Source organism: Dendrobates tinctorius, unplaced genomic scaffold (assembly GCF_039654945.1).
Source record: "Dendrobates tinctorius isolate UK_male_01 unplaced genomic scaffold, ASM3965494v1 ptg000127l, whole genome shotgun sequence".
Lineage (NCBI taxonomy): Eukaryota > Metazoa > Chordata > Amphibia > Anura > Dendrobatidae > Dendrobates > Dendrobates tinctorius.
In genome coordinates, this window is record NW_027361795.1 from 19,998,488 (window position 1) to 20,024,854 (window position 26,367).

At 45.5% G+C, this 26,367-nt stretch overlaps 1 protein-coding gene across 1 annotated transcript in view; it reads left to right on the forward strand.

Moving 5' to 3' along the window:
* AATF (apoptosis antagonizing transcription factor) overlaps positions 1 to 26,367 on the forward strand; it is a 151,070-nt gene that overhangs the window by 99,761 nt on the left and 24,942 nt on the right. Inside the window, exons 9-10 of the mRNA XM_073542562.1 lie at positions 13,024 to 13,091; positions 15,886 to 15,966. Coding sequence (XP_073398663.1) covers positions 13,024 to 13,091; positions 15,886 to 15,966 — 149 coding nt within the window. The remainder of the gene's footprint in view (positions 1 to 13,023; positions 13,092 to 15,885; positions 15,967 to 26,367) is intronic.

Sequence of the window (26,367 nt, forward strand, 5' to 3'; positions counted from 1 at the left end):
CATCAGGGGATGAAGTAGCAAAAACAATGGTTGGCAGAGATCTGAAATGTTTTTTCCTGTTTTTTAAATGCATTTTAAGCTTTAAAAAAATGTTGTTGAAGTGGACAATCCTTTTAAAGGACACTATCAGAATTTGCAGCCACATGTTTGTGCTTTTGATTAGCTCTAGGAATGGACAAGCAACAACTGCTAATTGTGGGCCAGCATTCAAGACCATTGCTGCTCTCAATCAAACACTGGACTGACATAAGGCCCCCCCATACATATTAGTGCTCATCCTCACTTGCGAGAGACTCGCACGATTCTCGTGTGAGTTTCTCGCATGAAAACCTGGCACTGCCGCCGGCAGTTGGACCGGAGCATGCGGCTACATGTATTTCTATGCAGCCCACGCTCTGGTCCCAGTGACGGTGGCAGTGCCAGGCTTTCATGCGAGAGACTCGCACGAGAATCGTGCGAGTCTCTCGCAAGTGAGGATGAGCCCTTAGACTGATGGCTTAAACAGCCAGTAACAAAGACAGTCTGCGTATGGGAGCGCGAGACTACTGATGGGAAGGGTAGATGTCAATTTACGTATCATTGTTCTCCCTGAGATAAGCTGCCGGCCGACTTGTCAGTCGATGACTTCCTAATAGGGAGCACAGGCGCACTCGGCCAAGCCAACGATTCAGCTTATGGGATTGTCGGCTGAGATGATTATTGGACGAACGATCGGCAGAAGCATGGTTCGGCTGGCAGCACTCTGTGTATGGTACGCCTTAGTCTAAAGGCACCCACAACAATAAGGACAATTTTAACAGATGTGTCTGGCAGCGACTTACTCTGGTTTCTCCTTTAAAACCAAGTTCTTGTTCTGCCACATCAGGAGGGAAGTCGGGGGGGAATAGTTGTCAGTCAGTAGATTTTACAAGTGTATATCCAGCTTTCACTGTTATCTGTTTTGGAGAAGTCTTTACTCGTATACATGTAATTCCAAAAGAAGGCTAATAAAACAAAGCTCATCCATAAATTATAAATAACAAATAAAAAATGGATACAAGAGCAAGTAGTAGAAAGATAATTATATTCCCTTTTTAGTAATGTACAGAAAATGACAAGTAAAAATACAGCATAAAAAATTCCTTTAATAAAAAGGGATGGCAACACCTAGGTGACACGTCCAATATGGTTGGTATACAGATTAATAAATATGCAAAAAACAAGGTAAAAAGGACATTAATCTAAAAAGAGAAGTGCTCAAAATTATATAATAAAAGTGCACGGTGTAATCAATCAAAAAACCTTTTCATTATAAAAGACTTTATCAAAATATACAAAGTGACAAGCAACAACGTGGTCAGATCAGACCTACGAGTAGGTAAATCTACTATCAGATCGTCTTATTCTGTCTGTCTGTAACCGAAATCCAGCGTCGCGGCCGCGACCAATCAGCGACAGGCGCAGCTGTTTGTAACGGTAAGCTGCGCCTGTCGCTGATTGGTCAGCGTCAGGCGCAGCGCTCAATGTGCGGATGGTGGCCAGGGACCGGAGGAGAGGTGACTCGTCCAAACCCTGGGTACCATTAATCTGTAAAAAATAGAATTAAAATAAAAAATAGTGAGATACTCACCTTCCGACGGCCCCCGGACTTCCCTTCTCTAACCACGCGCCCGGCATCGCGGTCCCAGTAATGCTTTGTGCCAAAGACCGCTTCGGTCCTTCGTGCTAAGCCTTACTGGGACCAGAAGATGCCGGGGTAGGAGTGCTCGTGAGTCTTCAGGAAAATAGCGCCGGACAGCGCATTATGGGCTTGCGCCTACTCCGGCGCCAGTGCCACACTCCTCCCGGCTCCCCCAGCCTCCGGCAGAATGGGACAGCGCTGGACAACAGGAAAGATGGGTGAGTATAAATGTTTTTTTTTTTTTTGCATGTGTGCAGTTTCCTAGGTGTGAGGGGGACCATGCATATCAGGAAAGGGGGGTGACGGGACCATGCATACCAGGAAAGGGGGGTGAGAGGGCCATGCATACCAGGAAAGGGGGGTGAGGGGGACCATGCATTACAGGATTGGGGGGTGAGGGAGACCATGCATACCAGGAAAGGGGGGTGAAGGGGACCATGCATACCAGGAAATGGGGGTGAAGTGGACCATACATACCAGAAAAGGGGGGTGAGGGGGACCATGCATACCAGAAAAGGGGGCGTGAGGGGACCATACATACCAGCAAAGGGGGGGTGAGGGGGACCATGCATACCAGGAAAGGGGGGTGAGGGGGACCATGCATTCCAGGAACGGGAGGTGAGGGGACAATGCATACCAGGAAAGGGGTGAAGGGGACCATGCATACCAGAAAAGGGGGCGTGAGGGGACCATACATACCAGCAAAGGGGGGGTGAGGGGGACCATGCATACCAGGAAAGGGGGGTGAGGGGGACCATGCATTCCAGGAACGGGAGGTGAGGGGACAATGCATACCAGGAAAGGGGGGTGAAGGGGACCATACATACCAGAAAAGGGGGGTGAAGGGGACCATACATACCAGAAAAGGGGGGGTGAGGGGACCATACATACCAGAAAAGGGGGGGTGAGGGGGACCATGCATACCAGAAAAGGGGGGTAGGGGGGACCATGCATACCAGGAAAGGGGGGTGAGGGGGACCATGCATTCCAGGAAAGGGAGGTGAGGGGACAATGCATACCAGGAAAGGGGGGTGAGGGGGACCATGCATACCAGGAAAGGGGGGGGTGATGGGAGCATGCATACCAGGATTGGAGGGTGAGGGGGTCCATACATATCAGGATTGGGGGGTGAGGGGACCATGCATACCAGGAAAGGGAGGTGAGGGTGACCATTCATGCCAGCAAAGGTAGGTGAGGGGACCATGCATACCAGGAAAGGGGGGTGAGGGGGACCATGCATACCAGGAAAGGGGGGTGAAGGGGACCATGCATACCAGGAAAGCGGGTGGTGATGGGACCATGCATACCAGGATTGGAGGGTGAGAGGGTCCATACATATCAGGATTGGGGGGTGAGGGGACCATGCATACCAGGAAAGGGAGGTGAGGGTGACCATTCATGCCAGCAAAGGAAGGTGAGGGGACCATGCATACCAGGAAAGGGGGGTGAAGGGGACCATGCATACCAGGAAAGGGGGGGTGACGGGACCATGCATACCAGGATTGGAGGGTGAGGGGGTCCATACATATCAGAACTGGGGGGTGAGGGAACCATGCATACCAGGAAAGGGAGGTGAGGGTGACCATACATGCCAGCAAAGTGGGGTGACGGGACCATGCATACCAGGAAAGGGGGGTGACGGGACCATGCATTCCAGGAAAGGGGTGAGTGGGACCATGCATTCCAGGAAAGGGAGGTGAGGGGACCATGCATACCAGGAAAGGGGGGTGAGGGGACCATGCTTACCAGGAAAGGAGGGTGAGGGGACCATGCATTCCAGGATTGGAGGGTGAGGGGGTCCATACATATCAGGATTGGGGGGTGAGGGGACCATGCATACCAGGAAAGGGAGGTGAGGGTGACCATACATGCCAGCAAAGGGGGGTGAGGGGACCATGCATACCAGGAAAGGGAGGTGAGGGTGACCATACATGCCAGCAAAGGGGGGTGACGGGACCATGCATACCAGGAAAGGGGGTGACGGGACCATGCATACCAGGAAAGGGGGGTGACGGGACCATGCATACCAGGAAAGGGGGGTGAGGGGACCATGCTTACCAGGAAAGAGGGGTGAGAGGACCATGCATTCCAGGATTGGAGGGTGAGGGGGACCATACATATCAGGATTGGGGGGGTGAGGGGACCATGCATACCAGGATAGGGGGGTGAGGGGACCATGCATACCAGGATAGGGGGGTGAGGGGTACCATGCATATCAGGATTGGGGGGTGAGAGGACCATGCATGTCAGGATTGGGGGTGCATTATTATTAAATCTTCATAAATAAACTACATACATATTCTAGAATACCCGATGCATTAGATTCGGGCCACCATCTAGTATAAACATAAAAACCATGTGGTCGACTAGGCATACATAACAATGTACGCAGAAGCGCCGCTCATAACACGTACATGGGCTTCAATTACTACCGGTATATAAACCTGCCCCCCGAAGAAGCACAGTTGTGAAACGCTCGTTGGGGTCCTTCTTCCCACGTCCTAAAGATTGGTCCCTTTATTATGTATGCCTAGTCGACCACATGGTTTTTATATTTATCAGTATCTTATATCTTTTCATTATTGATGTAGGATTTCTCAGTTGCACTAAATTTATTTGAGTAATCCTTTCCTGCATTATAAAAGGTTCTCTTTACCTACTCGTAGATTTGATCTGACCACGTTGTTGCACTTGCCACTTTTGTAAATTTTTATTCTTTAATAATGAAAAGTTTTTTGATTGATTCCTTTGTGCACTTTTATCATTATATAATTTTGATACAGGAAAGATGTATATCTTTGGCATATTTATTAATCTGTATACCAACCATATTGGATGTGGCACCTAGGTGTCGCCATCCTTTTTTATTATTACTGTATAGGAATTTTATATCCTGTATTTTTACTTGTCATTTTCTGTATATTTTTAAATAAAATTTGAATATATTCACCTTTCTACAAATTGCTCTTGTATCTGTTTTTGTTTTTTTTTTTTGGTCTTTATACATGTGTAAACAGACTCCCTCACACTATCGCTCTGCAGATATTTGGTTTCCTTAGTGAGTAGCACCAAAAAAGTTATAATAGCATGCAAGTTTGGGCATCCCTGGTCAAAATTACTATTATTGTGAACAGTTAAGCAAGTTAAAGATGACACATATCCTTTGTATTTTGGGGGGGGAAATATTTGCATCTTTTACATTTTAAAATTTACAAAAGGGAAAATGGGCCACTGCAAAAATGTGGGTAACTTTGACCTAAGTTACTGACCTTAATTAGCCTGTTAGGGTTATGGCTTGTTAACTTTCATTGTTAGGAAGGCCAGGTGATGCAAATTTCCATTTTTTTATAAAAACCTAGCCACCTGGATAGAGAAGTTTTTTGTGCAAGAAAACAGCAGCCATGAGTTCTTCTAAGCAACTGCCTAGCACTCTGAAAATAAAACTTGTGGGAGGCTCACAAAGCTGGAGAATGCTATAAGAAGATGGCAAAGTGTTTACTCAGTTTGAAATGTAATGTCAGCTAACAGGAACAGTAAAGGTCAAAATAAGGTCTGGAATACCAAGCAAAATTTCCAAGAGAGCGTCTTGTAGGATCGCTAGAGAGGCAAATGAGAACCCCTGCTTGTCTGCAAAAGACCTTCAGAAAGATTTAGCAGACTCTGGAGTGGTATATTGTTCTACTGTTCAGAGATACCTGCACAAATATGGTCTCCATGGAAGAGTCATCAGAAGAAAATTTCTCCTACGTCCTCACCATAAAATTCAGTGTCAGAAGTACATAAAAGAACATGTAAACAATCCTCAAGCATTTTGCAAACAAGGCCTGTGGACTGATGAGGTTAAAATAGAACGCTTTGCCCACAATGATCAAAGGTATGTGTGGAGAAAATGGCACACAGAATTTCAGGAAAAGAACATCTCCCCAACCATTAAGCATGGAGGTGGATCAGGCATGCTTCGGGGTTGTGTTGCAGCCAATGACACGAGGAACATTTCACATGTAGAAGAAAGAATGGATTCAAAGAAATTTCAACAAATTCTTGATGTAACCATAACACCATCTGTAAAAAAAGCTAAAGTTAAAGAGGATGGCTTTTACAAATGGATAATGATCCTAAACACATGTCATAATCCACAATAGACTACCTCAATAGGCGCAAGCTGAAGGTTTTACAATGGCCATCATCCATCACAGTCCCCTGATCTGAACATCATTGAAAATCTGTGGCTAGACATCAAAATAGCAGTGAATGGAAGATGACCGAGGAATCTCATAGAACTGGAAGAATTTTCCAAGGAAGAATAAATGAAAATCTTATCGAAGAATTGAAAGACTCTTGGCTACAAAAAGCGTTTACAAGCTGTGATATTTGCAGAAGATCATTTCATCTTCAACTTGCTTAACTGTTCACAATAATAGTAATTTTGAGCATGGATGGCCAAACTTTTACATGCCACTGTATATGCTGTAGTTTATAATTTTTCAGTGACTTCAGAGATTCGTAATAGTCAGGTGTAAGGAAAAAAGCGACTTGATTCAGCATAATGCAGAACATTGACCAGCACCTGACACCATGAGCAAACAGCTGACTTTGCAGGGGAAAGCCATGGCTAGCTAGACATTTTTTGGCAGGAGCTGCTTTAGTGTTCCAGAGCAAAAGCTGCTCTTTGAGATCGTCTTATGATTCTGGCTCAGAGGGGTGGTCCTGAAAAGCAAAATCATACCCCCGATTGTTTGGTGTTGCTGTCTTGATGTGACACCCCCTTCAGGCAACTGGGACTGAGCTGCAATGCCGCACAGTCAACGATACAGACAACTTGCTCTGTCTGTATAAACTACGGAAAAGAAATAGTGCTTGCGGGAGCCCTGCACACACTTGATATATTTTAAGGTTAGGCTAGCAATGATTTATTCTGGTCACCATGGCTACAATTAGGAAGATATATAGATTTGTGCACTTTAACAGGCTCCAAAAATGCTAAGATGTAAATGTTCTAAATTTCTAGCCTACATATTAAGTTATTTCATATAACAAGATGAGAAACAGTCGTTATGACAATAGTTTTTAGGCATATCCATTCCATTTAAAAACGATGACGTGGGGGGCGTGGCCTGGACCTCATGTAGGGAGGACGTGGAGTGAGAGAGCTCCTGCCCGGATCCGACAATAAATCCTGATTACCGGCACTGCTGACGAGTCCCACTGACCTGGAGGGCTGCAATATCTCCCTGGGCGTTTAGACAGCGGAGGATCCTTGGGCCATGTCGAACCGCAGCAGTAAAAAAGATAAGGAGACGCCGGGGCGCGCCTCTGCTACATCCAGGATGGCACCAGCAAACAACAAGTCGGCTGGTAGTGGAGCGATGGGAGCTGCTGGCAGGCTGGAACGATATGCAAGGGTGCCTCCTGCTGCTGCTCGATCGCCCAGTGCACAGACTGAGGCAGACGCTGGATGCAGCGTGGAGCTGGAGGATCATCTCTCCAGGGAGGGAACAGTGAGTAAACTGGGCCCCCCTTCAGCCCAACATGTGCAGACACAGGGGCCTGTGCTGGAGGAGGAAGGAGTGGGGGATGGGGAGCAGCCGGAGTCTGTGACTGCTGAGCCCACACTGGGAGAAATCCTCGCAGCAATTAACTCCTGCAATACCACACTGGCCACTCTAAGTAATCAAATGGAGATTGTCACCAAGGACATGGCCTGTATTAAACAAGAGCTGCGAGGGGTGACTGCCAGGGTGGGGGAACTGGAGGAGCGTGTTGGTGCGACGGAGGATAAATTGCCACCAATAACACGGGAGCTGGGAAAAGCCACGCAAAATATTACAATACTGCTGAACAAGGTGGATGATTTAGAGAACCGCTCCCGTAGAAGTAATCTGCGACTGGTGGGGGTTCCGGAGAGGACGGAGGGGACTGACTCACTTGGCTTTTTTGAAAAATGGCTAATGGACACCTTTGGTAAAGATGTTTTGTCCCCATTCTTTACTATTGAGAGAGCACACAGGGTCCCTACGCGTGCCCCCCCGCCGGGAGCACCCCCGCGTCCCATCTTGCTTAAGCTCCTACACTTTAAAGATAGAGATGCTATCCTGCGCAGATCCAGAGACATTAAGGAACTTGCTATTAATGGGAGGAAAGTCTCCATTTTCCCTGATTTTTCCCTGGAGGTGCAGCGTAAAAGGGCGCAATTTATTGAGATTAAAAAACGCCTACGTGACTTACAGGTGACATATTCCATGATGTACCCTGCTAGACTGCGGATTGATGTGAATGGAGAAACGCACTTTTTTGATACGGCGGGAATGGCGCTGTCCTGGCTGGATATTAATGAGAGGTCCATGAGGAGGAAGAATACTTGAAGTTCTCCCTTTTTTCGCCACCAGGTGTTGTTACTCCTTTTTGTCTAGGACGCTATGCTGGTATAATTACTACTGTTCATTCCATTTCGGATTCAGGGCGGGAGCTGACCGGATTGCTGTGGACACTCGTTACAGTGACAAGCTGTGGACCCTTCTCCCTGCATGGACTCTGGGCGAGTTTTCTAGCCCTGATTCTCTCTATTTGAGAGAAATGTGCAAGTTACACTTGTGTTTGGGGGTAGGGGCGCTGTGCACTGGTGTGCAGTGCTCCCTCTCCCTCCTTTGTTTTTTTCGTTTGTTGTTGTATTCCCTAATTGTTCTGTGGGATGTGATGTGCGTCAGCCGTGTCGCCCAATTCATTGTACTGAGGGATGGTGGAGATTGCCTCTCTCCCTCGGGAGTGGAGTATGTTCCGATTTCTCATTTTTTAGTCTGCTCTTATGGCGATATCACTTAATATTGTAGAGTGGAATGTTAGGGGGCTCGGGGATGCAAATAAGAGATGTGCTATATTTACTAATATGCAGAAATTTCTCCCGGCTATCCTGTGTATGTCTGAGACCCACATGGTGAAAGATAATATTCATTGGCTAAGAAAGGGATGGGTTTCACATGAATATCATTCCACGTACTCGCCCCATGCGCGGGGTGTCAGTGTGCTGGTGCACAGGTCCATCCCCTTCTCATGTACTAAATCAGTGGTTGACCCTGGGGGCAGATTTGTATGTTTGCTTTGCACGTTATACGGTATACAATTTATTTTGGTTGCCATATACATCCCCCCGCCCTATTCAGTCGAACCAGTAAAAAGAATCTTGTCTATTTTGGGTTCCTTTCCCCCTGCGCCGACTCTTCTAATAGGAGATTTTAATACATATTTGCATCCCTATTTGGATAAGTTGCATTCGGGAAACATATCAGAGGATGCAGCCTCAACCTCATTTGCTAGAACGTTAGTGGAGCTGGGTATGGTAGATCTTTGGCGTGTCCAAAACCCCACAGCCAGACAGTTTTCCTGCTACTCTAGCTCCCACCACGCTATGTCACGGATAGACCTGGCCATTGGGAATACACTCATGACCCCATATGTACGAGGGGTGGCCTACCTGCCTAGAAGTGTATCTGATCACTCGCCGCTACATGTCACACTTTCATGGGGACACCCCCTCACCCTATCTAGACCTATCTGGAAGCTTAATCCCTTCTGGATCCAGCTTATAGGGGGATCTTTGCATGATGCCATTCTAGAATATTTTCAACTTAATGAGTACTCTGCATCATCACACATAGTCTGGGATTCCATGAAAGCCTATGTCAGGGGCTTATATATTAGAGAAATATGCACACGGAAAAGCCAAAATAGACGCTACACCCAGAGTCTGATCCAGGAGGTGTCTGTTGCGGAGGCTGCGGTGATACTCAACCCGACAGAGGAAACTAAAAAAGCTTTGGAGAAGGCACAGGGGTCGCTCAGGGAAAACCTCATGTCGGCGGCAGCAAATAAACGTTATTTCCTCAAACAAAAATATTTTATAGAGGGGGAGGGAGTAGGACATTTATTGGCCACGGTCATTAGAGCACAGGACGGATCTTCATATATCAATAGGCTAAAAACGGACTCGGGTGGTCCTGTGACAGACAGTGCGGACATAGTGAGTGAGATAAGGAGGTATTATATGCGACTATACACATCAGATTGCAGTCTCACGGAGACTGAGATTGAGCAGTACCTGGATGCTCTCTCTCTCCCTGCATTGGCTGATAGCGATAGGGATTCATTGGATCGGGACATCCTGTTGGAGGAGTTGGAGGAGGCGCTTGGTCAGATGCAAAATGAAAAGGCTCCAGGAATGGATGGCCTGCCTGGCGAGTTTTACAAAACCTATGCACCCTTACTGCTACCTAAGCTACTTAAGGTATTTGAAGAGGCTGAAAGGCAGAGGGTCCTCCCGCCATCTATGAGGGAAGCTTTGATAGTTTTAATATTAAAGCCCGGAAAGGATCCAGAGGTTCCGGATTCATATCGCCCGATTTCCCTATTATCAACAGATGTTAAATTATTGGCCAAGGTACTCGCCAATAGGATGTCCCGAGTTATCTCATCTGTTATACAGAAGGATCAGACGGGATTTATCCCAGGCAGAGCCACATCTATGAACCTTAGGAAACTATACTTGGGGATTCAACATAGTTCTGGGGAGTTGGGGGGAAGAGCAATTTTGTCCTTAGACGCCGCTAAGGCGTTCGATAGTTTGGAGTGGGGTTTTTTGTGGGCGGTACTTCGGAAAATGGGCTTTGGACACAGATTTATAAATTGGGTGAGGCTGTTGTATGGCTCGCCGGTGGCGAAGGTTGGGGCTAATGGCAGGGTCTCTGAGTCTTTTCCTCTTGGGAGAGGTACTAGACAGGGGTGCCCGCTCTCGCCCTTGCTATTTGCTACTGCGGTGGAGCCATTGGCAGTTGCAATTCGGAAGTCCAGAGAAATAATGGGATTCAGATGTGGAACTGTGGAGTTGAGGATATCATTGTACGCGGATGATTTACTTCTATATTTAGATAAGGTACATTCCTCGATTTTGCCGGCAATGGAGGTCATTCGAGAATTTGGGCTGAGGTCTGGTCTTCGGATTAATTGGTCCAAATCAGCTTTAATGCCGATAGACCCTCTCCCGGCGGATTTCTCAGATTTGCAGATACCGGTCCCTGTAGTTCGGAGGTTTAGGTATCTGGGTATAATTGTTAGTCCTGCCCCGAAGGATTTTCGGGCTCTGAATCTGGAGCCCCTGTTGCAGCGATTTAGAGCAAAAGTACATACTTGGTGTCGCCTGCCGTTGTCGAATATTGGTAGATCTAACTTAATCAAAATGGTAATGATGCCACAATTATTATATTTGATACATAATTCTCCGGTGTGGATCTGTAGGGACTTTTTTGCAAAAATAAATACATTATTCCGGGAATTAATTTGGAAGAAAAAACAGGCTAGGATTCGCTTGGAGATACTGCAGCGAGGGAAGGAGGAGGGAGGATTGGCGGTGCCAAACCCATTCATATACTTTATAGCCTCCCAGATGCAACATCTTAAGGGTTGGGGTAGAGACGGGGCGTGTGACAATGGTGGTGATATTGTGAGGGAAGGATCGGTATGGAAATATCCAGGGTGCCGGTTGGAGGTGGGAAGACGGCAGATAAATGGGGCACGATACCCCACGTTGGCTATGATTTTCAAGGTGTGGGATAGGGGTAAGTCTCTTTTGAAGATAAATGGGCCTACGGAATTGTGGCCATTGTGGCGAAATCCGGATTTGCAAGAGATCAAAAAGCTGGTGGGGTTCGGAAGATGGGAAGATAAAGGGATTTATCTGGTGTCACAAATTTTGCAAAATAATACTCTTAAGAGTTTTGAACAATTGAGAACAGAATTTCACCTCCCGCACGTCTTCTTTTATCAGTACTTACAGCTAAGACATGCATTGGAAAAACAGAGAAGGACAAATCCGGTGATAGTGACACATAATCAAACACTACATATGCTACTTACATCTGAGTCTTCTAGGGGACTTATCTCTGAATTATATAAAAGATTATTACCTGCCCATCTGGAGACATATCCACTGACTGCTGCTAAGAATAAGTGGGAACGGGACGTTGGCCCCCTGACGGAGGACCAGTGGTCCGATATTCTAGAACAGGTCCCTAAAATGGCGGTTTCTGAGTGCCAGCGGTTTTCGCAAATATATCTCATTCACAGGGTATATAAAACACCCAGCTTATTATTTAAAATGGGACTTAGGCCCAATACACAATGTGTTAGGTGTGGGCAGGATGATGCCCACTTGATGCATGTTATGTGGGAGTGCGGGCACATTGGGGATTTCTGGAGGCAGACCCTGGGACTCATAGCCCAAGTATACCATATCACAATACGACCGTCACCTCGTCTATGTTTGTTGAATTTGTGGGAGGAGGGGGTTGACCCGGACTCTGCAGTGGCCCTGGGAATAGCACGCATCCTGTATCAGGCAAGAAAGATACTTGCATATCATTGGTTGGATCCTATGCCACCAACATTGTCAGAGCTTAAAAATAAACTAAATAATGTCATCAGATTGGAAAGGGGGGCTTATTTAAAAAGAAATGCATTAAGAAAGTTTTACAAAATTTGGCAGCCATGGATGGAGTCACCGGGTCTCCCCTCGGGCGCACTGGTACGGGATGCGATGTTGGACCAGTTGCTGTTGTGCTTGCGATGAGGGGATGCTTGGGGGGTGAAAATAAAGTCTAGTGCCCTTTGTGGCGAAGTAGATTTTGAGTGGCGCGGTGGGAGGGAGCTGGGGTGGATTGGACCTGATATCCGTGGGGGGCGGGGGGGGGCGAAATATGATGCGGAGTGGCGCGGCTGGCGGGGATGGTTTTCCCGCTGAAATGAGGCACTGATGTATAATTTTGATTTTTGTTTATTTGTGGAGCCATGTTGTTTATAGGCTCAATTTTATGCAAATATCTGTGTTTTGAGATTTCTTCTTTTTATTTATTCTTACACAGGAAGAGTTTTACCCTTTAAATAATATTTGCTCTCAGCTATATAAGATGTCATATTCTTTCTGTATTGATTCCTGAATGTTTAATAAAAAAGATCTGATTCAAAAAAAAAAAAACGATGACGTAGAAAAAACCTCTTTTGTAATATTCTGATTCTATTTTATTTGTTAACAGAAAAGTTATTGTAATTTTAGGACTAAGCAAATAGTCATCTTGTGGTGTGTACTAAAATCAGAACCATATGATGTGATTTCTTAGTATTTTTTAGAATAAAACTATAGTGATGATGTCAGAGTCCATTACAAAAATGCAAGCCTTTTTGGGGACTGTGTCAGCGTTTCAAGACTTTGAAGGGACTGTGTTTTTAGACGTGTTCTTGGAGTTTATAGAACCCTTAGAGCTAATTAGTCTAGAGTGGTTTTATTTGTGATTCATGATTCAGTATTTCCATCCTTTCAGTTACTGCGGGAATTGATAGAGCGAAAGACAACCTCCCTGGATCCCAATGACCAAGTGGCCATGGGCAGGTAAGACTAAGAAATTAACAATCTGTTATATGTTACCATCTGAGCTGTCTATTTAACAGGAGAAACTAGGCCGGCTCAAAGGTCAAGCACAATTATATGAGCCATAAAGACTGGATAAAACCATTCTTCCTGGCATTAATCATGGCCAGTAAAAATTTGCCGATGATATCATAGCCATTATTTTTCAAGAGAAATTTCATTCAGCCCCCGTTCTAAATGTGCAATAACTGCATTGCCCCTTATCCGCCCTGCTGTTGTGTATTGCTGATATATGAAGACACAAAGTCCTCATTAATCGAAACCATATATTTCAATAAAGTGTAGGATGAGTGTTCTATTGAAACATGAACATTTGCTGCCTAATTTACTGAAATTCTAAGGCTGGTAGAAAATGATACTGACTAGGTTGTCGTTTGGGTTGTGAGTTAATCTCTTAGATAAAATATCTTATGAGGGTTGGAGTGAAATATAAAAGGATGTCACGTCACACTATATTACAGCATGTGATTACCTGAAGAGCACTACCACTGTGCTGCTGGTCCTCTGCGGTAGTATGACCCACGCCGTCTCTGCTTGCCTCCAGCTGCAGGTGGTGCTTAGTTCTTTGGTTCTCTCGCTTTGTGGTGCATATAGCGCCAATATGCCCCAGATATTCTTCGGCACACTCACTGGGGCTAGTTTCACAGAAAGAAATCTTGAATTTTTGGATCTTTTTTTCCGTGTGCGATTGCATTTGTTTATTAATGAATCCATATACATTTTGTCCTTGGTTGGATGCAATCCCAGACAAACAAGCTAGTTACCCAGTCTCTGTGTTCTGGCACACAGTCTTTGTTTTTTAAAGTAAATCTACATTTACATCTATTTTGCGTTCCCTAAAATTTGGATCCTAGATGAAACATTTGATAGAAAGTTTTTATATAAATTTTCATTATGGATTTTATTTAAACAGGTTTTTCAACTAAGGTGATGGGATATAGTTTTTGGGGACTGGGGACCTTCCATTATTAAGCTCGGCAGCACCTTTTTTCTCTCCACCCCAATGATCTGTGTTGCCGTACTGTAGCTGACCTGGAGCGGTGCTCTGCTGGAAGAATTCTTTAGGGATATCTTTACTTTCGTCCTTCCAGTTGAAAGTGGTCTCAGATATTGAACCCCCTGCCGATCACAATTTTCTGATACATATTAGCAATATGGAAAATTGCAATAATATTAATATAGCATTAGGAAATCTGTCATCTGCCTGCAGCCACAGTGCTAATCTGCAGGTAAATCCCATTTATAAGGTCTTCAGCTGTCAGATGTGCGGATTGGCTGCGGGGAGAAATTGAACGGCTCTGTCCCAGTCAAGAGGGGCGGCGCGGGCGGCTGTGAGGAGTGAGAGAGCTGCAGTTTCTCCCACTGATCCTTGACTGACATCTTGCTCAGTACACCCGGCGGAGTACGATGTCACTGAAGGGGCAGTGGGTGTGATGACCACAATCACTGATCACTGCCGCCAACTTGAGGGTTTTTAGGGCTAGCTGACATTATTTTTTTTTTTCATGTACAGCTCAAGCTTTTTTACAATATATTTCATTACCAAAATGAAGATTTTACATTTCTTCACCAGTAGCAAAGAATTCCTCATTCCTAAAGATAGTGATCACTGGAGAGGGCGAGTAGCTATATTCAGCATCTGCGGAGCCAGTTCAGGCTGTACATACAGGGTGCGAACAAGCAGAATCTGATGGGGGCAGTCATCCAGAATCGATTCTGATGAATTACACTGTGATAGATTATAAAGTCAGGGTTTTTTTTTTTTTTTAAATAAAGGAATGATAGTTGAGGTTGGCCAATGCTGGTTACTTTAACTGTTAAAAATATAGATAATGCTGATGGAGAAAAAAGGAAAAAAAGAAAACTGGGATCCATTAAGTTAGTATCCATTTGTATCCATAATAATATAATAAATTGCACATTTGTTTTTTAGATTTCATACAAAGATGTGCAAATCTAATTTTCAGAGAATATCTTACAAAATCACATGTATTCCCAATGCATTCCTAGGGTCCACGTTGACAGCATGCCTTTGATTTTCCTGTCTGTTGTTGGTAGATGTGTGAAGTTTTTAACAAAACTAAAATTGCTGGAATTGTGGAAAAATCAATTTTCAATACCCGTTTTTCCATTTTAATCTACTCCACTACTACAGTTAAAATATGTATTTCTAATAGTGTTTGGTTCACACATCTGAGTAGCTTTTGAAACCTCTTGCTCTTTGTCAGGGCAGGTAGCTATACCCTTTATTGATTAACCATTGATCATCTCCATAATTATTATTTAACTCCCTAGCGTCAACTCTGCAGCTAAACTCCCTAGACGAAAGTAAATTATTGGTGAAAGCTAGCATTCGATGCAATTTTACAATTGTTCATTTCTTGCAAGAAGAGGACTGCAGATTACTGTACACTTGGAATGTAGAAAATGGTCAGATTCCCAATATCCGTCATTTTGGGTTCTTCAAGTTGCCAAATTGTAGGTAAGGCTTCCATCCAACACAGCCTTACAGTTTACGTGTGTTAAAAAAAAATTCTGACACACTATCCATGAACAGTGACATTAATTGCAGTATTGTTAATGGAAACTGGGCACAGAGAGATTGAACAGTTGTGCTACAATTAAAATATAGTCTGTGTGGGGTTGGAGACGAAGGCGGATTTGGTAATGAAATTTGTGAGTTCCACTAGATGGAAAATTGGACTCCTAGTTCTAAACGCTAGCTTTCTTCACACTTTTTGCCTTGATCTTCTAGGCAATGGCTTGCCATTCAGAAGTTGAGGAGCAAGATCAAGAAGAAAGTAGACACCAAAGCAAGCAAAGGGAGAAAATTGAGGTAAGCATAACCTGATTGCTCTGACAAGGTTTTTGCAAGCCATGAGTATTACAGGTAATGAAAATGCTATATAAGTATATATAATATTATATTCTATATAAATACATACTGAAAATGAGTGCAATTTGAGAAATTGCATTTACGTTTTTATGGTGTTTAATTACATTGCTCTGTCAACACACTTAAAACATGACTGTGCGGTCAATCTGATAGGGACAAGTCTGCATATTTTCTATCTAAAAACAATGGGATAAATAGGAACTGATCTTTACCATTGTCATAAATGAACAAACCCAGAAATCCACATTTCATGGATGATTATAGGGTTAAAGAGGTTTTCTGCTTATAAGCTTCTGTCCACCATTGGCATGCACTGGGTTAACATAAAATTAGAGGTTACTACTAGTGATGAGCAAACGTGCTGGGACAATGTGTTATCCGAGCATGCTTGGGTGCTAACAGAGTGTCTTCAGCTTGCTCGAAAAATATGTTTAAGTCCCCATGGCTGTTCTACAGCCACAACACATGCAGGGATTGCCTAAGGGTACCGTCACACTTGGTGACACACCAGCGATCCGACAACGATGCGACCTTGTAAGGATCGCTGGTGCATCACTACGAGGTCGCTGGTGAGATGTCAAACAGTCAGATCTCAACAGCGACGCAGCAACGATACGGAACGATACAACGGTTGTTGGGACCTTGTCTCTTAGACCTGTAGTATTGAGGTCGTTCGTCGTTGTCCCTGTCAAACAGCGATGCATGCTGGCCAAGCGGGACACCAGCGATCAAAAAATGGCTCAGGACATTCGAGCACAATCAGCGACATCGCAGCAGGGGCCCGATCGCCGCTATGTGTCACTTGTAGCAAGAGTGCTGTTGCGTTACAAAATCGGTGACGCAACAGCGATCTTGCTATGTGAGATGGGGGCTTTACAAACACCGCCTAGCTTGCCACTTTTGCTTCTACTGTACATCGACACATCCACTGAGTTCAGTGATTGGCAACAGCAGTGATGTGCGTTGTAGCCATGACATTGCCATTGGAGATAGTAAACAAAGACAAAAACCCTGGTGAAAATTTAGGGTTAGAGTTTCTGCATTTTCTTTCATCTAATACTGTATATAAAGCTCAAGTATGTCCTGGATTGGCATCCGCACCGTCGCAGCTACAGCCACAAAATTTGGCACAGTCACATGTCTGGACCCAGAAAGTATCCTAGGCTATGTTGTGAGGCGAAATTTTAACCCTGCGCGTTCCAATTCACGAGACAATTTTGCCCCTATCTGCATAATGGTGAAAAAGTGTGTATCAAGCCCCGCCCCTCATTATGATGTCATAATGGTTGACTATGGGATGGAGGATGTGTGATGGGTATATGGGCACTGGACTATGGGATGGAGGATATGTATGATGGGTATATGGGCACGGGACTATGGGATGGAGGATGTGTGATGGGTATGTGGGCACTGGACTATGAGATGGAAGATATGTATGACGGGTATATGGGCACGGGACTATGGGATGGCGGATATGTATGATGGGTATGTGGGCACGGGACTATGGGATGGAGGATGTGAGATGGGTATGTGGGCATGGGACTATGGGATGGAGGATGTGTGATGGGTATATGGGCACTCGACTATGGGATGGCGAATATGTATGATGGGTATATGGGCATGGGACTATGGGATGGAGGATGTGTGATGGGTATATGGGCATGGGATGGAGGATGTGTGATGGGTATATGGGCATTCGACTATGGGATGGAGGATATGTATGATGGGTATATGGGCACGGGCCTATAGGATCGTGGCTATGTATGATGGGTATATGGGCACGGGATTATGGGATGGAGGATAATTATAATTTGCTATAACTAACCACAGTTAGTTACTATGCCCGGGCAGCGCCGGGCTCTTCAGCTAGTGAATAAATAAAGGACTCCACCAACTTGCTATATTAAGCATGTGAAAATATAATAATTACTGAAAAAGTAATGTATACTGTATTGTGCAAAAGTTTTAGGCAGAACATTGGAAAAAATGCTGCAAAGGTAATAATGCTTTCAAAAATAGAAATGTTACTAGCTGATTTTTTATCAATTAACAAAATGCAAAGTGAGTGATCAAAAGATAAATGTAAATCAAATCCATGTTTTTCCCGTCTCCCATGACGGCACACATGAGAGAGGGAATCCACCCAGTCAGGACAGGAACCCTACTGAAGATAAAAGGGCGGTACCTCTCCCTCGCTTCAGTTGGGTTTCCTGTACTGACAGGGACCCGTGTACTGAAGGAACACGTACCTGCCCCTCTCTCGTGCCGGCGTGGAAGAACAGGCAGGGTCCTGTGCATCGGGGGAGGGAAACGCCGTCCGCGGGTCCCCTGGGGGCTCAGCGTCTGAGCGGGCGCAGAAGCAGCACGGCCTGGGGTCCTGGGGCTCTGCCGTGGTTGCCGCGCCGCCCTCTCCCCCTCTGCCGCATCCAGGAGCAGCCAGCGTCAGGGAACGGCCACTTCCGGGAGGCATGCTGGGAGGGACGCAGGAGGCACGCAGGAGGCACTTCCGGGAGGCACGCAGGCACGCTGGGAGGGAGCGTGCCTGCGTGACGTTGGGAGGCGGTGCCGGCAACCCAAGAAAGGAGATCCCGGCGGCATGGCGGGGGGGAGGGGCTGTGGGGAAACCGGAGGAGGCGGAGAGTGCAGTGGATCCCCCTTACAAAAGGGGGATGACCACAGAAGACGCACTCATTCCCAAGGCTTCATGATGGAAGTGGGGCAAGACGAGCAGCGACAGCAGCGCAGCAAGACCTCTCGCCAGATGCCAGGCCGAGCCGCCAACATACCAGGAGCAGTCGCTCGAGTGGTGGGAGCGGCAGTCATAAACGCAATCGGCATGACTCTGAGACATCCAGGAGAAATGTCACGAGTGCATCTGAGGAGCCTCCGAGATCGGTACCCCTGATTGACAGCGGTGGTGAGTGATCTACGTGAATGTCACCCTTATGGTAACGGGGTTCCATTTTCTCTGTTTGATCACTAGGGGTCGAGGAAGGCCAGCAGCAAAACCAAAAATAGAGAATGCGCCCTATGTAAACACCCGCTGGCAGATCAGTGGCAGAAAGACCTCTGCGCTGACTGTATAAATAAAACTATACAGGAGGAGACCCCTGATTTGGTGACTAGCCTTAAACAGTTAATTCAACAGGAGGTGAAAGGTTCCCTAAGGGCAGCCCTTAAAAAGAAAGATAAAAGAAATCGTAGAAGAAGCTCCGATTCAGAGGCCTCGCCAAGGCAGAAGGAGCGGGAAAAAATCCTTGTCCCCCTCCACCTCCTCTTCCTCTACTCAGTCCTCAGAATCCTCCTCGGACAGCGATATAGGCGGCCGTCCATGTTTCCCAACAGAGGATGTGGAAAAACTGGTCAGAGCAATTAGGGCTACAATGGGCCTTAAAGAGGAAAAAACTCCCAAATCATTAGAGGATGTAATGTTTGGAGGACTGGAGGAAAAACAAAAACGTACCTTCCCTGTAAATGATATAAAATAAAAGCACTAATTGACAGGGAATGGAAAAAAACGGAGAGGTCAGGGGGCTTACCTTCCACATCAAAGAGGGAGGTACCCTTTTGAGCAGAAGGATTCAGAAGCCTGGGAAAAAGTCCCAAAAATTGATGGGGCCGTAGCCAGATCCTCAAAAAAGGTATCCCTACCATTAGAGGACTCTGGCGTGTTGAAAGACCCGCTTGACAAAAAAGCAGACGGTTTCCTAAAGCATATCTGGGAAGCTTCAGCAGGTGGATTGAAACCAGCGATAGCTGGTACCTGTACCGCTCGTGCCCTCATGGTCTGGCTACAACAAATAGAGGACCAGATCAAGGATAGAGTTTCTAGGGACGAAATTCTGTCTAATTTGACACTGGTGCACGGAGCAGCGGCTTTCCTAGCAGATTCCTCTGCAGACTCCGCAAGATTGACAGCTAGAGCAGCAAGCCTGTCAGACGCGGCAAGACGAGCCCTGTGGCTTAAAGGGTGTCCCGGAGATTTACCATCAAAGCATAGGTTATGTTCCATTCCATGCGATGGCCAATTCCTCTTCGGGAAAAAACTAGAAGAGATTTTGGAACATGCGGGGGATAGGAAGAAAAGCTTTCCCCGATTTCCGGGAGAACCTAAAAGGCAGCCCTTTCGGAGGAGGAGATTTAACAGGGGTCGTCCCCCGGGAGATAGAAAAAGCTGGGACTTTAAAGAAAGAAGAGGATCAGGCTATATGTTTAAAGGGCCCTCCACTTCCTCCAAAAAATCTCCCCAATGACATTGGGCCGGAGGTAGGGGGAAGGCTTTCTCTCTTCCTTTCCGCCTGGGCAAATATCTCCCCCAGTACATGGGTCCTAAATATAATCAAGGACGGCTTAAAAATAAAATTCATCCGTCCGCCCAGGCATACCTTCATAATGACACCCAGAAGGAAAGCCCAAGAGCAACAGCTGGCCCTGGAGATGGAAGTCTTGGGACTAGTGAAAAAACAAGTCCTACAGGAAGTCCCAGTGCAAGAAGAAGGAAGGGGGTTCTACTCCCCCCTCTTCTTAATACAAAAACCAGACGGCTCTTGGAGAACCATTGTCAACCTGAGGAGACTCAATCAGTGGGTAGACAATTGCTCCTTCAAAATGCAGTCAATCAACACGGCCACAAAGATCCTGTTCCAGCATTGCCTCATGGCAGTGTTAGACCTAAAAGATGCCTACTATCACATCCCAATTCATCGGGAGTATCAAAAATATTTGAGAGTAGCGCTCTATGTCCAGGGGCAGGTGAAACACTACCAGTACGCAGCCCTTTCATTTGGCCTGTCTACAGCCCCCAGAGTATTCACCAAAGTGATGGCCGAAGTAATGTCTTTTCTGCGTTCCAGGGACATAATGATCGTCCCATACCTAGACGACTTTCTGGTAATAGGGAGGTCGGAGTCCCACTGCACACATCAAGTGAAGGAAGTGATAGCAATTCTAGTAGGACTAGGATGGATAGTAAACATCCCCAAGTCAAGGATAACCCCAGTAAAAGAGCAATCCTTCCTAGGGTTGATATTGGACTCCGAGCAACAACGCTGCCTCCTACCAGAGAGCAAAGTGACCAAAATAAGAGGCCTAGCTCGCACAGCAATACAAAGGCCAAATATGACACTGAGGAACGCAATGTCCCTTTTAGGCTCACTGACATCATGCATACCCGCAGTAGCATGGGCGCAGTACCACTTAAGGCAACTACAGTGGGAAATTCTGTCAGCACAGAAACAATTAAAAGGGCATTTAGAAGGCAAACTATGTCTCTCAGTGGCTGTAAGAGATTCCCTGCTCTGGTGGACTGTAGAAAAGAATCTAACAGCCGGTGTCCCGTGGCAAAAACCAGTCGAGGACATCATTACAACAGACGCGAGTGCCACAGGATGGGGAGCACACCTGAGATCCCACTCAATACAGGGGACCTGGTCCTCGCTAGAAAGGGATCACGGTTCAAATGTAAAAGAACTATGGGCAGTGGAGAAAGCCGTGAAACATTTCCTTCCCTTACTTCGGGGCCTCCACACCCGGGTCATGACGGACAATCAGGCAGTAGTAGCCTACATCAATCACCAGGGGGGAACGAGATCTCGGGGCCTCATGCAAATATCAGATTTACTCTTCCAGCTAGCAGAACAACATCTGTTATCCATCACAGCACTGCACATAAAGGGGGCAGAAAATATACAGGCAGACTTCCTGAGTCGCAGGCATCTGAGACAAGGGGAATGGTCCCTAAACCCCCAAGTCTTCCAACAAATAGTTCAGGCCTGGGGCAAACCAGAAATAGACCTGTTCGCTTCCGCACACAACCGGAAGGTCAGGAAGTTCTGCTCACTAAACCCAAGGGAAAACCCCTTCACAGTAGATGCCCTACAAATACCCTGGAAGTTCATCCTGGCCTATGCATTTCCCCCGATAACAATGATCCCAGTGGTGGTCAGGAAAATCAGGGAGGATCGAGCGAGAATAATTCTTATAGCTCTGTTTTGGCTGAGAAGGCCTTGGTTCTCCCTTCTGAGGCTCATGTCAGTGACAGATCCATGGATACTACCGGAGATTCCAGACCTGCTCTCCCAGGGACCAGTGGTCCACTCTCAGGTGAAGGGCTTCCATCTAGCAGCCTGGAATTTGAGAGGGCGCTACTGAGTCGCCAGGGATTCTCTCCAGGGTTAGTCTCCACCCTGTTGAAAAGTAGGAAACCTGTAACATCCCAAATCTACGGTAGAACGTGGAAAAAGTTCCTAGACTTCCTGGGGGAACCCTTGGGGGATGTAGTGCCAGTGGGACCTATCCTAGAGTTACAGTCGGGGCTACAACTGGGGTTAGCCACTAACACACAAAAAGTTCAAGACTCAGCTTTGGGGGCCCTATATAACTGCAACTTAGCAGCCAATAGGTGGGTGTCCCGATTCATAAAGTCCTGTAGCAGGTCAAGGCCGGTCATTATCCCAAAGATACCACCCTGGGACCTCAACCTAGTCTTAGAGGCCTTAACCAAAGACCCCTTTGAACCACTACTAGAACTGTCACCAAAGCTACTTACACTTAAAACCGTCTTACTGGTAGCCTTAACATCAGCCCGAAGAGTCAGCGACCTACAAGCTCTGTCTATATGTCCTCCATATACACAGATCTTGGATGACCGGACCCTGCCTATCTCCCCAAGGTAGTCCAAAAGTTTCATAGGACTCAGGAGATCTCCTTGCCATCGTTCTGTAACAAACCTAGAAACCCTGGGGAGCAAAAGTTCCATACATTAGATCTAAGAAGAGCCATAGTACAATATATGTCAGTAACTAGTCAGTGGAGGAAAGACCAGTCCCTTTTTGTAGCCTTTCAGGGTAGTAGAAAAGGGCACGGGGTAGCTAAGAGTACCATTGCCAGATGGATCAGGGAGGCCATTATGTTATCCTACTCCGCAAGTGGCGCTCCGGTTCCAGAAGGCATCAAGGCTCACTCCACCAGAGCCGTGGCTACCTCCTGGGCAGAGAAGGCTGACGTATCAATTGAACAAATTTGTAAAGCCGCTACTTTGTCCTCACTTTCCACCTTTTTTAAGCACTACCGACTTGATCTGTGTTCCTCTACTGACCTAACCTTTGGTAGAAGGGTGCTGCAAGCGGTGGTCCCTCCCTAAGGTGTCTTATTCTACAAAAGTCTCTCATGTGTGCCGTCATGGGAGATGGGAAAACACCAAGGTTACTTACCGGTAGCCGGTTTTGCCGGAGCCCATGACGGCACCTGTATATACCCCCCCTTTTTCACTCCTTTGGTGTGCACTATAGTTTGGGTGTTTTTTTAGTTAGATATAATGTGGTGATAGTTTTACCATGTGTACTAACACGGGGAGCCTCTCATGCTCTGTAAACCAACTGAAGCGAGGGAGAGGTACCGCCCTTTTATCTTCAGTAGGGTTCCTGTCCTGACTGGGCGGATCCCCTCTCTCATGTGTGCCGTCATGGGCTCCGGAAAAACCGGCTACCGGTAAGTAACCTTGGTGTTTCCGTGACTACTCCTCTTCCTCAAAACGGCATAATTTCTTCTGTGTGTACTTTCACAAAGATTTTACAGGGACTTGGCAGGGAGATTGTTCCAAACATCTTGGAGAATTGAGCACTGATTCTTCTGTGGATGTAGGATTGCTTAAATCCTTTTGTCTCTTTATGTAGTCTCATACAAAGTGGATGATGTTGAGATCTGGGCTCTATAGGGCCCATATCATCTCTTTCCGGACGAATTGTTCTTCTTTACACTAAATATATATAAGTATCTGCCGGTATGGCAAGTATTGAGGACGCCATTAATCCAGACCAAATAATAAACGCCATGGATAAAATTTCAGCAAATTATTTTTTTATTTAACAGTTAATATTTTCCCAGGTGGAAGAAAAAATGTAGAACTATCTTGTAATTGGCATTTTTTAAAACAAATATCAAGCATAAGTGTAAAGATGCAAATTAGGAGTCGGACTTGGGTAATAAAAACAACAGCGTCAGTTAAAACAATGAAAATGATTGTAAAACTCCTTCATGATACATTTTCTATCATGGAATGTGATGAAATATTCAGTAGTTCCCAGTCAACCGTGTGTAAAATTTATTGAACGTGATAGTCTGTAATGAATCACAAATTTGCATTGGTCAAGGAGAGGATACTGACACTTCTGGCTGGTTCTGTTCTAATAAAGCACATAAAGATGGCTGCCTGAAAACTCCCCTACTCATTAACCCTTTAAAGACCAGGGGATTTTTTTGCACTTTTTTTCCCCCCTCCTTCAAGCACTGTGACGTATTTCTTTTTCCGTCGACATTAGACATAATGAGGGCTTGTTTTCAGCCGGACAAGCTGTAGTTTTGTACTGAAAAATTTAAAATGAAATTCTAACTGGGATGAAATGGTGGAAAAAAACATGCAATTCACCATTGTTTTTTTGAGTTTTGTTTTTACAGCATTAGTATATGGTAAAAATGACTTGGAATCTTGATTGTCCAGGTGTGATTATGTTGATGCTAAACTTTTCTCTTTGTAAGTGATGGAAAAAGAAACTCCGAGTATTGTAAAAGAAATGTTTTGTTTTGTGTCTTCATTTTCCAAGGCCCATAACATTTTTCATTTTCTCTTGATGGGATAGATTGAAGGCTTGTATTTTGCATGGAGAGTGGAAGTCACAGATGCAGCTAATCGATAAGCTCCGTAGCCCGAGCTGTCTACATCGGCAGGCCACAGAGCTCAGTCATTTAATAATCTTTTATTTTTTTTAATACTAAACTTTATTTTTATATAGCGTTAACCTATTCCGCGGCGCTTTACAGTTTGCACACATTATCATCAATGTCCCCTATGGCGTTCACAATCTACATTCCCAATCAGTATGCCTTTGGAGTGTGGGAGAAAACTGGAGAACCCTTAGGAAACCCACGCAAATACAGGGAGAACTGCTGCAACTAGGACTATTGTTGTAGATGTGACTTCGCCACGGCAGCCAAAACACCGAGACCGGCGCAGCAGCGGAGAGCTTGCCCTGGAGTCGGAGATGCGTGCCATCTGGCTGTATATTACATGCCTTTAAGTGTCTGGGGGTGCTTTGCTGAAAATGTAAAACCTCTTTAATAAACTCAACATTGGGGTGACATTACATGAGCAAGGTTGTTCTAGTGACTGATCCTCTTTAGCCATTGGGAACAATTCATGAAGACTGGCAATTCTCTTGCTGGTCTTGATAAGAGGGCATTTTGGAGCAGACATTCCTGATTTATTAATAGACTAATACCTCTTAAGGAATTATGTAAGGCGTGTCGTGGCATGTGCCGATATGTGCACCTCGCCACATATTTTACTCCAGCCTGTGCATAGCTGCTCATCATGAATTTGACAAGTAAGGGTCGTATCGCCCTAGCTCCACCCACTTTGTTGGAATCGAGGAGTGAACATGCCTAAAGTCATATTTTTCTGCACAAACTCGTGATTGTGCCAAAAAAGGACTTTTCAAAGCTTTTCTTCTTTTTTTTTTTGCTAGAAATCTGGCGAAAAAGCTTTGCCGAATCTCCCCCATAGTGTTTTGTAATTAGTGTATTTGCTGCAAAATCGAAAAAAAAAACAGCTAGGTGACATTGTCTGCCAGAAGTTCTGATCCGTTAACCAGCGGACGTCGGTGATTTCTTGTGTCTGTGTTAGATAAATAATGCAAAATTGGGGAAAGGCAAGTAAGACCCTTACAGTCTACATGAAGTGTACTACATGCTCTCCTGTCCCTGTCCTCTGAATTCCAGAATAGTAATCCGAAGTCTATTATTATATGTCTTATCAGTGCAATGCATTATTAGGAAAATAGAAGTGGTAATTAACGAGACATTGTGGCAGTAAAATATTTGAACACGTCTGGTACAGTGTCCAGACAGCTTTCAAGTGGCACTAATCATGGAGATGTGTCTTTCTGATAAAAATGATGACAGGCAATGTCAAAGTCTCCACAGCTCATCCAAGCTGAGCCTTTCTATCCGAGCCTCCTCCTTAGGGTTTAGTCTGCATAAGGGTGATTTTTACTGTTATGTTGGCAGCTACCATCACTAATAAATTTTTTCCGACATTGCCGCACTCCTCTTGAACTCTCCGCAGTACCACAGTGATGCCACGGCATGTTTCTGTATGCAACTTTAACACAGAGTTGATGCATGGTGGCTTCACATAATCCAGCCGTAAATCAGAGACTGAGACCAGGAGCGTATTTTCTACTAAACCGTTGCCATTTCATGCCCATAGAACATATTTTTTAGGCTATTTCTTATATACGCCATAATAAAAAGCTTGAATATGTCCAGGATCATCCTTGGTTGCAA